The sequence below is a fragment of the Diaphorina citri genome, unplaced genomic scaffold, assembly GCF_000475195.1.
Source record: "Diaphorina citri unplaced genomic scaffold, Diaci psyllid genome assembly version 1.1 scaffold2070, whole genome shotgun sequence".
In the NCBI taxonomy this organism is placed as follows: domain Eukaryota; kingdom Metazoa; phylum Arthropoda; class Insecta; order Hemiptera; family Psyllidae; genus Diaphorina; species Diaphorina citri.
The window spans coordinates 9,322-21,514 of record NW_007379495.1 but is presented as its reverse complement, the minus strand read 5'-3'; the positions used below and the strand labels follow the sequence as shown (position 1 = coordinate 21,514).

General features: G+C 36.8%; 1 protein-coding gene and 1 long non-coding RNA gene across 2 annotated transcripts in view; both read left to right on the top strand.

Annotated features, from left to right (window-relative positions):
- Positions 1–10,302, top strand: part of LOC103518086 (stromal interaction molecule homolog) — an 18,047-nt gene extending 7,745 nt beyond the window's left edge. The window contains exons 3-6 of the mRNA XM_017447683.2: positions 6,825–6,983; positions 7,704–7,882; positions 9,833–10,004; positions 10,262–10,302. Coding sequence (XP_017303172.1) covers positions 6,825–6,983; positions 7,704–7,882; positions 9,833–10,004; positions 10,262–10,302 — 551 coding nt within the window. The remainder of the gene's footprint in view (positions 1–6,824; positions 6,984–7,703; positions 7,883–9,832; positions 10,005–10,261) is intronic.
- Positions 4,945–5,501, top strand: LOC113471093. The gene is made up of 2 exons (XR_003393923.1): positions 4,945–4,985; positions 5,401–5,501. It is a non-coding gene; the product is annotated as an uncharacterized LOC113471093 (long non-coding RNA).
- Positions 10,303–12,193: the final 1,891 nt, after the last annotated feature.

The window sequence follows — 12,193 nt, the reverse complement described above, 5'->3', positions numbered from 1 at the left end:
CTTTCGTGTTCCTGGTAAAAAGACCTTTAATTTGATATATAGGTCGACTAGGTTTGGATAAATCCTTCTATGGGGACAGACCGACCGACAGACAGACCGACAGACGACACCGAAGCGAATACAATAGTCCGTCCCTTATACCTTTTTTTATTACTATCGTAATAATAAAGGAAGGACGGACTAAAAATCTAAATAAGTCGGTGAGATAAGATAAATACCCAATTTAATTTTGGATCCTTTTCTCAGGTGCCTCGTTTGAGGGGGGTTTTATTCCCATATAACTCATATAAACAGTCAGTGAACTGGAAGAAGAGAAAATAAGTATTCCATAATGTAACCTATTTCATGGATGTTGTAAATACTTTTTCTTCACACTTCTTCGAATAATGAAGATTCCATGCCTCGGCTGGGATTGAACTCGCGTCCTGCTACTCACCAGACGAGTGACCACTACGCCAACTAGGCAGGTTCGCCCCTGATCGCTAGTCTACCCCCGTGGCCTTATCTGCAATGTCAAGACCAATAGCTTGATGTATATTCGTCATCTTGAAAAGTCACCATGATGTTTTCAGACGAGTGACCACTACGCCAACTAGGCAGGTTCGCCCCTGATCGCTAGTCTACCCCCGTGGCCTTATCTGCAATGTCAAGACCAATATCTTGATGTATATTCGTCATCTTGAAAAGTCACCATGATGTTTTATTTGTGACACATACAATGTTTTTCCCTGGCGTAAGGCACCGCGAAAACCAAGACCCAGGTGTGCTTGTGGCCAATACTTATCAAAAAGACAAAACAATTTTCGAGGAAGTTCGCCTACATTTTCGAAAAATTTGAGGTCTTAATAGAGGGAACTGTACGTAATAACGGAGGTGTTATTGTCCCGTCTTTGAAGAGAGAAGGAAGACAGGATAGGAGAAAGCCAGCCGTTCCGAGAACAAACCTTATCTGTTTAGGATAAAATTCCTCTTGGCAACCTAGTTAGTTAGCTTGGTTGGTAGCGCGCAAGCGCTAGGCCGCGGGTTTGATTCCCGCCCGAGGTGTATTTTATCCTAAACACATACGCATGGAAAAAAAAAAAAAAAAAAAAAAAAAAAAAAAAAAATGTGCCTTTAGGTGAATGTTGTTCCGAGGTGCAATCTTTATGACACAAAAACTTAGGGGGGAAAAAAACCTTATCCAGTAAGATCTAAAGATCTTTCATATGGCTTCTGCCATGAGTGTTGCCTAACATCGAACCTGCTTACCGCCTCTTCTATAACAAAGTTCTTTAGCCACCTATGTTATTATTAACATGTTCTTATTAACAGTCATATTCTCAGTGAATAGCCCAATGTGTTCTTCGTTGAGTTAGTTGCTATCTGGTAGCGCACTGAACTTGGTGCGTGAGACATGGAATCGATTGTGAGGTGCAAAATAATTAAATAGATAATTATGCAAAATAGTTATTACCTATATTTAAAGTACATACAATTTGTATGTAAGTACGAGTAACTCGCTTTAAAATAAATAATAATAGTAAAATAATGAAGAATTGGTCATAATCTTTAAACGGCTGTGATTTAATTTAACATTTAACACTTGGCAAGTTATATTGAATTTGAATAATAATTGTAATTGGTTATTTCAGTTTAAACAATTTATGAATTACCTGAATTTTCTCCATGATGGTTATCGAAATAATTTTCCGCCTTACCTGTGCAATTTTCATGCCTTCAAAGATGTAGTGATTATTTTTGCACTAGTGTGTGTGTTGTGTTTTTTTCCTTAACAAGTTCGTTTGTTGCGAAGTTAATAAATTGAAGATAACTTTTAATTAACGGACACTACGTTTTTACACAGGATTTAAAGCTTTTGTACACTGCCATTTTCAGCCTCATTTAAAACTGTTACAATATTTACTTTTATTTATTTAAAAAAACAAGGCAGGGCAGTCAGCCTTCAGTTGATTGCTTATAACTTTGAACACAAAATACCAATCAAAAGAATCAATTTTCATACGATCTTCATTATTGAAACTTCTTTGTTATCCTTGAATTCGAACTCCGAAATCAATAAATTCAATCGGTTTATCGAGGAAGCTAAACAAATGTTGTCTCGGAAATGGACTATTTATATTTAATATATTAATGTACTTATTTAATATGTTTAAAATGATTTTTCCATCATCTCCATCAAATCATTAAATACATAATTAACATAATTATGTATTGGTGAATAAAGTGAATCATATGTGCCAAATCAATCATGAACAATTAAGTAATTGAAAATTAATTGCTTCAAGTTTAAATCATTAAACCATAATCGGTTTAACCCATTCAACCTTGAGCCGAGCGGTTCAACCCTATGAGCGGTTCGCGGAATGCTTCTCAATAGAAAGCGGTTGCCCCCATCAACCGCTTTCTGTCACTCCCATGGCCGTTTTTCTCACCCACCACTATCTGTCTTCGTTCTTGAGAATCCGTAAGTGACTAAGGACCTGGGCCACTTTTTGAGATAATCAATGATGAGTTCTAATTGGTAGATTAACTATTAATTTTAATCATTGATTATCTCTGATGGGGCCCTGGCCATAAGTGTTTAGAGAGGGTTGTTGTTGTAGCGGCTTTAGCTTTCGCCGAATATCACCATTAAAATAAAGAAAAGATATCTTTCTGTATCTGCCACACACCGAGCCATGTTTGGCTTTTCTAGCCATGTTTGGCTTTTCGTCCTGAACCCCAGTCAATCATCGTGAGGACTTGTGCTTGTTCTTTAAAAGCAGAGAGAACCCTTCGAAAAACTGCTATCTAGCTAGGTTGGTTAGGCTGGTGTTCTCCTCCCTGTTTATACTCCCAAAGCCAGACGATTAAGCAAAGAACCCGTAAGTGTTTAGAAATGGTTGTTTTTGTTGAGTTTATATTCTTTTCTCAGCCATCGGGACCGATTGAAGTTCTTAGATTTTGACAAACAAAATCCAAATCGTCGATTTAAAATTTGGAGCTCACTTCGTTCTGTTGATTAATTTTTTACTGATCACCAAATCATTTCGTAATTCTCTCACTGACCCGCTCGTACAGTGATCCTCCAATATCTTAGGTTCTTCATTACTAACCATGATCGCATATAAAATATTCTTATTTAGGGCGTATCGCCCACCTCCCACCTATATCCAATGTATTCGTATACTAATCCAATGTATTGGTGTGGGTTATACGTCACTGATGTATTCTTTTTGCCCATTTTTTATTTCGAACGGAATAACTTTGAACACAAAATACCAATCAAAAGAATCAATTTTCATACGATCTTCATTATTGAAACTTCTTTGTTATCCTTGAATTCGAACTCCGAAATCAATAAATTCAATCGGTTTATCGAGGAAGCTAAACAATTAAATGTTGTCTCGGAAATGGACTATTTATATTTAATATATTAATGTACTTATTTAATATGTTTAAAATGATTTTTCCATCATCTCCATCAAATCATTAAATACATAATTAACATAATTATGTATTGGTGAATAAAGTGAATCATATGTGCCAAATCAATCATGAACAATTAAGTAATTGAAAATTAATTGCTTCAAGTTTAAATCATTAAACCATAATCGGTTTAACCCATTAACCCTTGAGCCGAGCGGTTCAACCCTATGAGCGGTTCGCGGAATGCTTCTCAATAGAAAGCGGTTGCCCCCATCAACCGCTTTCTGTCACTCCCATGGCCGTTTTTCTCACCCACCACTATCTGTCTTCGTTCTTGAGAATCCGTAAGTGACTAAGGACCTGGGCCACTTTTTGAGATAATCAATGATGAGTTCTAATTGGTAGATTAACTATTAATTTTAATCATTGATTATCTCTGATGGGGCCCTGGCCATAAGTGTTTAGAGAGGGTTGTTGTTGTAGCGGCTTTAGCTTTCGCCGAATATCACCATTAAAATAAAGAAAAGATATCTTTCTGTATCTGCCACACACCGAGCCATGTTTGGCTTTTCTAGCCATGTTTGGCTTTTCGTCCTGAACCCCAGTCAATCATCGTGAGGACTTGTGCTTGTTCTTTAAAAGCAGAGAGAACCCTTCGAAAAACTGCTATCTAGCTAGGTTGGTTAGGCTGGTGTTCTCCTCCCTGTTTATACTCCCAAAGCCAGACGATTAAGCAAAGAACCCGTAAGTGTTTAGAAATGGTTGTTTTTGTTGAGTTTATATTCTTTTCTCAGCCATCGGGACCGATTGAAGTTCTTAGATTTTGACAAACAAAATCCAAATCGTCGATTTAAAATTTGGAGCTCACTTCGTTCTGTTGATTAATTTTTTACTGATCACCAAATCATTTCGTAATTCTCTCACTGACCCGCTCGTACAGTGATCCTCCAATATCTTAGGTTCTTCATTACTAACCATGATCGCATATAAAATATTCTTATTTAGGGCGTATCGCCCACCTCCCACCTATATCCAATGTATTCGTATACTAATCCAATGTATTGGTGTGGGTTATACGTCACTGATGTATTCTTTTTGCCCATTTTTTATTTCGAACGGAACCTCAGGTTATCGTCTTGGCTCTTCGGATCTTCACTACTTGTAGTAAACTGAAGAATTCTCCCAGAAAACAGACCCTTCGAAGGCTCGATTGGGGCTTTAATCTAATTAGTGTTATTTTTGCCAAATTTCATCAAAGTCGGACCAACTGTTCGAGAGTTATAATGGCGAAATACAGACAGTCTAATCGGGCCCCAAATATAATGAGAAAATTTCCTTTGTCTGTTGAACATTTTTGCCCAATTCCATCAAAATCGGACCAACGACCAACCATTCGAGATTTATTTCCAAACAAAGAATTTCTTAAAAATTGCTCTTATTCTTTCTGGTGAACATCTCTTTTCTTCCTGATGATGTAATTAAATATGTTAGTAATGATTCAATGAAAATCTTTGAATATCTCAGTAATGTCTGTGTATTTTATGGCTGAGAAACAACTGCAACAGGCCCGCGAAGCGGTGAGTAGAAAACGGGGCCGAAAGTTGATTCTTAAAGGGACTGCTAAGCCAGCCTAGTTAGCTTGGTTGGTAGTGCGTCTGCCTTGTAAGCGCTAGGCCGCAGGTTCGGTTCCCGCCCGGGGCGGATTTTATCCTGAACTGATAAAGTTCGTTTTCGGAAATCGATTCCCGCCCGGGGCGGATTTTATCCTGATGGGATAATGTTCGTTCTCGGAACGGCTGGCTTTCTCCTATCCTGTCTTCCTTCTCGCTTCGATTTCGGGACGATAAGACCTTGGCAGTTACAGTTCCCTCTATCAAACCTCTTGGAAAAAAACAACAACTTTAATGTCGAGCTTTGTACCTACAGCTGCTCATACCTCGACGAATAAAAATGTTATGAAATGACAGGTGATTTCTTTGGTTTCCATTTCAGTGTGAGAAGCTGAGAAAGAAGAGATCAAGTCTGGTCGGAGCTTTTGTATCAACACACGGCAAATCCATTGATGATGTCGACAGAAGTATTGTAGAAGCAAGGTAAGATCTTCTTTTTCTTCGCCTCTTCCCGTGTTCGGGCGGGGTCGGCGTTTTTCGTCAGCATCTCCACTCTACATGATTTAGTTCGTGAGTCGGAATGAAATCAGTGCTAATGATTTAAGACATCTTGGTGCTCACATTTAGGAAGATTCTAACTAAATACCTGCAATTTTCGCATACAAAATACGTCGTTGTTTTGCACACTTGAACTTTGTCCTCAGTGCAATTTTACCTATTGATTAATGTAATTTCGCACGTTTTATGCGTTTAATTTAAATAATTCATATTTATGTTTTATGGTGTTGCATTGTTTAATTTGTTATTTTATGGTGCATTAGTGTGTTATTTATAATTTAATTATTACATATATATTTTTTTTTTCACTCTTTTTTTTATCAGTTAGGATCGTCAGGTGTTCGGCCATGCCTTTTCTACAAGTTTGGCCATGCCTCGGGATGAACTAGCGGGATTCCGGAGCGAAGCGACGGAATTCAGCTAGTTTATTATACGTACAGTTAGTATTCAGGAGTAAAATCAGCATTAGAGAATGATTGTATATCTTTAAAAATAAATAAAAAATGATTTATTGAAAAAAAAAAAAAAAAAATCCTTAGATTCCCGAGTTTTGGGGTGCTAGTATGTTATGTACAAAGGCAATAATAAATTGTACCTGAAACACATTTATGTGGTGACACGACAATATTCAGCAACATTTTTAGAATATGTGTTTTTTTCTTACATATTTACTATTAATTTGTAAATATTTCAATTTCATTATGTGTGTTAATATTCCCATTCTGTTGCCTAATGACATCCTTGAAAAAAATGAGAGCTTTGTCAACATCAATCTTATGAGAGAATGATCAGTAATGAATGAATGGTACTTGTTTACTCGTTTTGAATAGATTTCCGTTCCAACAACACATATTTTTCATAATTTATTATTATTCATAATTCTTATTTTTTATTTACTTTTTTTTTATTATTTTGCGAGTCACTGCTCTCGCTACAATTTTTCTTTTGTGTGTGGGTTAATAAATAAGTAAAATTTCACACAATTTATGTGGAGAATTAGTTCCTGTATTTATAAACATAGTCTTGTCTCGCGTTTTTATTATTATTATTATTACCTCGCTGATTCATTTGCTCTTTTGTAAATCATAAATTACCTATTATTTGTCTTTTTTGACGAACTATTATTGTTTATTCTAATTTGAAAAATTACCGACACTTTGAGACTACATATTGGTACGCCAATAATGACCAATTTACTTCAATAAATCATTTTATACAATAATTATCTATTTCTTTATTTGTTTCCAGACTCCACCTCCCACGTGAAAGACTACATCCTAGGCACTCTCATTCTAATAGCACTCACCATATGCTGGTATGTCTACAGACAGAAGGAATCCTCACAGCAACATCTGAGACGCATGATGAAGGACATGGAGGGCCTGCAACGAGCTGAGCTCGATCTGGGTGAGTAGAAATGTAAGCGCCAGGTCGCGGGTTCGATTCCCGTCCGGAGAGAAATTTATCCGAAACAGATAAGGTTCGTTCTCGAAACGGTTCGCTACTTCCTATCCTGTTTTCATTCTCTCTTCCCTTTTGGGACTATCTTCTAAAGCTGTGTCCACACATAGTCGACAACATAGATTCACCTCGCCGATCAACGGCCGTCGACTATGTGTGGACAGTCTGGACACAGCTTAAGCTTACCTCTAACGACCTTTCTTCTCATCAGCTAATCTCCAAACGGCACTGGTGACATACTGACATGAGTCTGATGTACCAGTTGTTTCATTGCTACCAAATAGTCTCTTATCTCTTCTCATCTAATCTTTGACAAATCTTCTCCTAAAATAACCCATAACGAATTAAAAACCAACATGACACAATCCCTCACATGACATCAGGAACATTCTTGATACCTACTGACTGGTCCATCCTTAAACCCCAACAAACTTTCCCCAATTTCTACCTCCTTCTGCCGCTCCTGAAGGTAGAAACGCACTTCCATCATAGTGTGGCTGTTCTGAACGACATTACCTAAAATATTATGGGAAAATTTTGAACTACATTTTTCTGACTTCACGTGACGTGATTTGACATGACGTGATAGTAGTGTGTTTCTACCTTAATGCACATATTTGCCGCTCGATGATCTACTCTATAACGAATTTCTTTTCTTCTCCTCAGCTAACCTCCAGAAGGAGTTGGAGAGGGCACGACAAGAACAGGAGAATGCGGCCTCGGAGAAAATTAAACTGGAACGTCGTCTCCAGGAACATCAAGCCTTACAGGGAGATGCTTCGGATTTGAAATCCTCATCAGCCTTCTCCGATCTGGAGGTGTGCCAGCTCAAACAGGAGATTGAGGTAAGGGAACGAACTGGCATAACAGGAGATTGAGGTAAGGGAACGAACTGGCATAACAGGAGATTGAGGTAAGGGAACGAACTGGCATAACAGGAGATTGAGGTAAGGGAACGAACTGGCATAACAGGAGATTGAGGTAAGGGAACGAACTGGCATAACAGGAGATTGAGGTAAGGGAACGAACTGGCATAACAGGAGATTGAGGTAAGGGAACGAACTGGCATAACAGGAGATTGAGGTAAGGGAACGAACTGGCATATTTAAGGGTTCCGTAGGGAAATATTTAGGGGCACCCAAATGCCTATAATCTGATGGGAGACATGAGGGTTTCTTTTTTCTTTGTCTTTTTGAATCCGGGATTCAGTTTGATAAAGAAAAAAATCCCTCGAATCCGAATTCATTGGATTCGATTGCTAAAAAAAGAAGGGAAAACTATACTTTACGGGTATGCATGCTACGACATAGACCACGTGAGTCTAATGTAGCGGTTGTTTCCATTGCAACGGTGAAACACTCTTCTTTATTTATTATTTTTCAAACCTCAAAATATTGTTCCAATTTCAATATTTTCAGTCCATAAAATTTCCAAGCCTCCAATCCGTTCACGTTTCAGTCAAGCGAAATTCCTCCAGCGTGAAACCTTGACCAGTGAGACATAATTAGAAGCTAATATCTATTCTTCTAGTCATTGTTTTCATTGTCTCGCGTCCTATGAATGACAAGTGATATGTTATCCAAGACATTGTGCTTATCATCCCATAGCCCTGGTTATAGTAAATGAGCCAGGGCGGTATCCAGGATTTTACTGAGGGGGCCAAAAAGTCCCAACAGAGATATACGGGGGAGATGCTTCGAACTTTCGAAGTTCGCCCCATAGTAAAGTAGCAAAGATGATGCCTAAAGGGAGGGGGAGCGGGCCCCTCCCCCCTTCCTAAATACGGCCCTGATATCGATTTTAACCATATTTTCTCAGGATATTATTATGTATTTTATCCATATTTTCTGAGGACAGATTTTATCGATGTCAGTATCTATTGTATCTAATTCATTGCTAATAAATTAAGGGGAAAAAGGATTCATTTTAACAAGTTAACATTAAAAATATTACAACGCAACTTGAAAATAATAAGAGTAAAAGAGACGTTTCTTAATTAAGTGCATTATGTATATTACCCCAGGGTAGAGCCGTATATTGTTTCAGATTTTCCCATATTGACTCGAAATAGTTGAAAGAAATCACACATTTTTGTCGCGAAATGGTCTGTCTCTCGTGTCATTTATAATATAAACATATTATGTAATGATGAGGCTGATGAATGCTGATGTGGGAAATTCCCAGGCCCTAATGGGATCTTGAATAGTTCTGCCATTTTGCCAATATATGCTTCCTATCTAACTTACCTAATGTAGGTACTCTGGAAATCACTGCAGGATACCTATACAATACCTACATAGGACCTACTGTTTCCCTTCCTTATACTATCGTTAACATTACAACTTACAACAATGAGTTTATATTTTCCCTGCTCCGGAGATGGGCCGATTTTTCTGGGTGTAGAAGTGAGGTAATATTCTTGGGATTTTTTCTTTCTCTCTTTGGGGGAAAAACATTTTAAATAATTTTCATATGTGACGTCACATATGTAAAATTATGTAAAATCACATATGTAAAATTATGTGACGTCACATGTAAAATGTTTGTTTTAACTTTGAGGACTCGGACAGTATATCTTTTTTGGAGAGGATTGGTAAATTCAAATTGTCTTGTTGATCTTTTTTTTTCTATTTTTGGACCTCAGAATTGGATTTTCCCCAACATTTTCCCCAATAATTGATCATCCAACCTTTTTTTTTATTACCTTAATTTATATCTTCTACCTTGAAAAGGCACGACAAAGAGTCGCCGATATCGGCCCCGCTGATCTAACTTGGTCCCACTCTTTTCCCCAGTTGCTGCGTAACGAGCTGCAGAGGGCGGAAGGCGAACTCGAGGACCGATGTTGGGCACCTCCCCCCGGCCTGCAACATTGGTTGCAACTGACCCATGAGATTGAAAACAAGGCGTATGTGAAGAAGAAGCTCATGGCTGAGAAACAACTGCAACAGGCCCGCGAAGCGGTGAGTAGAAAACGGGGCCGAAAGTTGATTCTTAAAGGGACTGCTAAGCCAGCTTAGTTAGCTTGCTACTTACGTAAATATGTATTTTGTGATAATTTATGTACCTACCCACATGCAAAAGGTCCATTCCCTTTTCGTAAACTGGAAAAAAAATCTTTACAAATTTACCTCTCATTTCTTCAATTCCTTTGAGTCCTCTTCTCTTCTTCCTCCCTAACTCCTTTCCCATTTCTTCCTCCATCCTTTTTCCTCTCTTTTCAGGACATTCCTACTTCCCGTTTTACTTCATGGATCAAGATTGAAGAAGAAAAAAAAAAAAAATCCAAGTCAAAACAATTCGATATAAATATGTATTCCATAGGTTTTAATTTTACCCGGCTGATAAATCTCAACAGTGACCTGATATGAGATTTCATATATTTTTTCCTTAAAATGAGTTAACGAAAACGATAACTCATTTTATCTTCTGTCAAAACAATTCGATATAAATATGTATTCCATAGGTTTTAATTTTACCCGGCTGAGAAATCTCAACAGTGAGCTGATATGAGATTTCATATATTTTTTCCTTAAAATGAGTTAACGAAAACGATAACTCATTTTATCTTCCGCACATGAGCAGAAACCGCTCATTTAGTAATTTTCGTTATCGAATATTTAACCATTTGGCCGAAAAATGCCACCAACCTGTGCAATAAACATCGCGTTACTTAACTTGATCGCTTGTTACTTAACACCAACAATGGCCCCAGGGCCACTCGCAGATTAAACTATGATTAACTTTTAATCTTAGATTAAACAATCTCATTGGCCAAAAAATTTGAAATCAAATAATTAGATTGCTTAATCCACGATTACTTGTTACTTAACACCAACAATGGCCCCAGGGCCACTCGCAGATTAAACTATGATTAACTTTTAATCTTAGATTAAACAATCTCATTGACCAAAAAATTTGAAATCAAATAATTAGATTGCTTAATCCACGATTAAAAGTTAATGATAGGTTCATCTTGGTTTGGTCCGGGCCATAAGTAGATAGTTTCGTTACCTTAAAATTGGACAGAACTAGGTGATTTCAGAACTTGGTTTTGACTTTTAAAGAAATTAATAAAATCGCCATAGAAGATCAATCCTGATTTCATCGCTATTTAAAAGATTTATTCATACCATTTTCGAACCAAGTTGTGACATCACCTTTTTAATCTCAACTCAATATACCATTACTTCTAATTTATCTTTAAATAGAATTTATCTTCAATTAATTTTCTTGCAAAGTATTTAGTGAAAACAATATTGTTTACCTTTCTTAGTCGTAAGTTTTTAAGTAATAATATATATTATTTCAATTTATTTATTTTTAACTCCTTCTTTTTGTTTCTTTTGAAATGCCTTAACTTAGATTCTAGGTATGCACGTTAAATTATCTGCACGCAGTAGTAATAAGGTATTATTAAGTTGTATCCCCCTTAGTAGATTTCTCTCAAGTACCATTCTTAGTCGTAAGTTTTTAAGTAATAATATATATTATTTCAATTTATTTATTTTTAACTCCTTCTTTTTGTTTCTTTTGAAATGCCTCAACTTAGATTCTAGGTATGCACGTTAAATTATCTGCACGCAGTAGTAAGAAGCTATTATTAAGTTGTATCCCCCTTAGTAGATTTCTCTCAAGTACCAACAGACGAATTTTGAGCATGCTCAAAAGTATGTTTATTTTTTTTATTATTATTTTTTTTTCTAAAGAGGTTTGATAGAGGGAAGTGTATTTACACATAACTTTCGTCAGAAAATCGAAGACAAAAGGAAGACAGAATGTTTTTTTTTTATGTAGAGGACATTTATTTGGATCTCAAGATTACTTGAATAATTTTCGGGTTTTTAAAAATTCCATTTGGACTAAACAGCTCCCCCTCTTACCTCAAAAAAGGAAGAAAAAAAAACAACTGTCTAATAGAAAGTCCACTGCCAAGTCCAACTCACTAAACTGAAACCCTTTTTTGTTTAATTTGCTTCTCGTTTGTATTTGATATCGGATTTCAAGATGAGGGAGATGTCAGGTGAGGAAAATTCATTTCAATTTCCTTGGACTCATCTGTCTCATTTAAATTTCCTTGGACTCATCTGTCTCTTTATAATTAAATTTCCTTGGATTTCCTTGGACTAATCCATCTCATTTAAATTTCCTTAGAT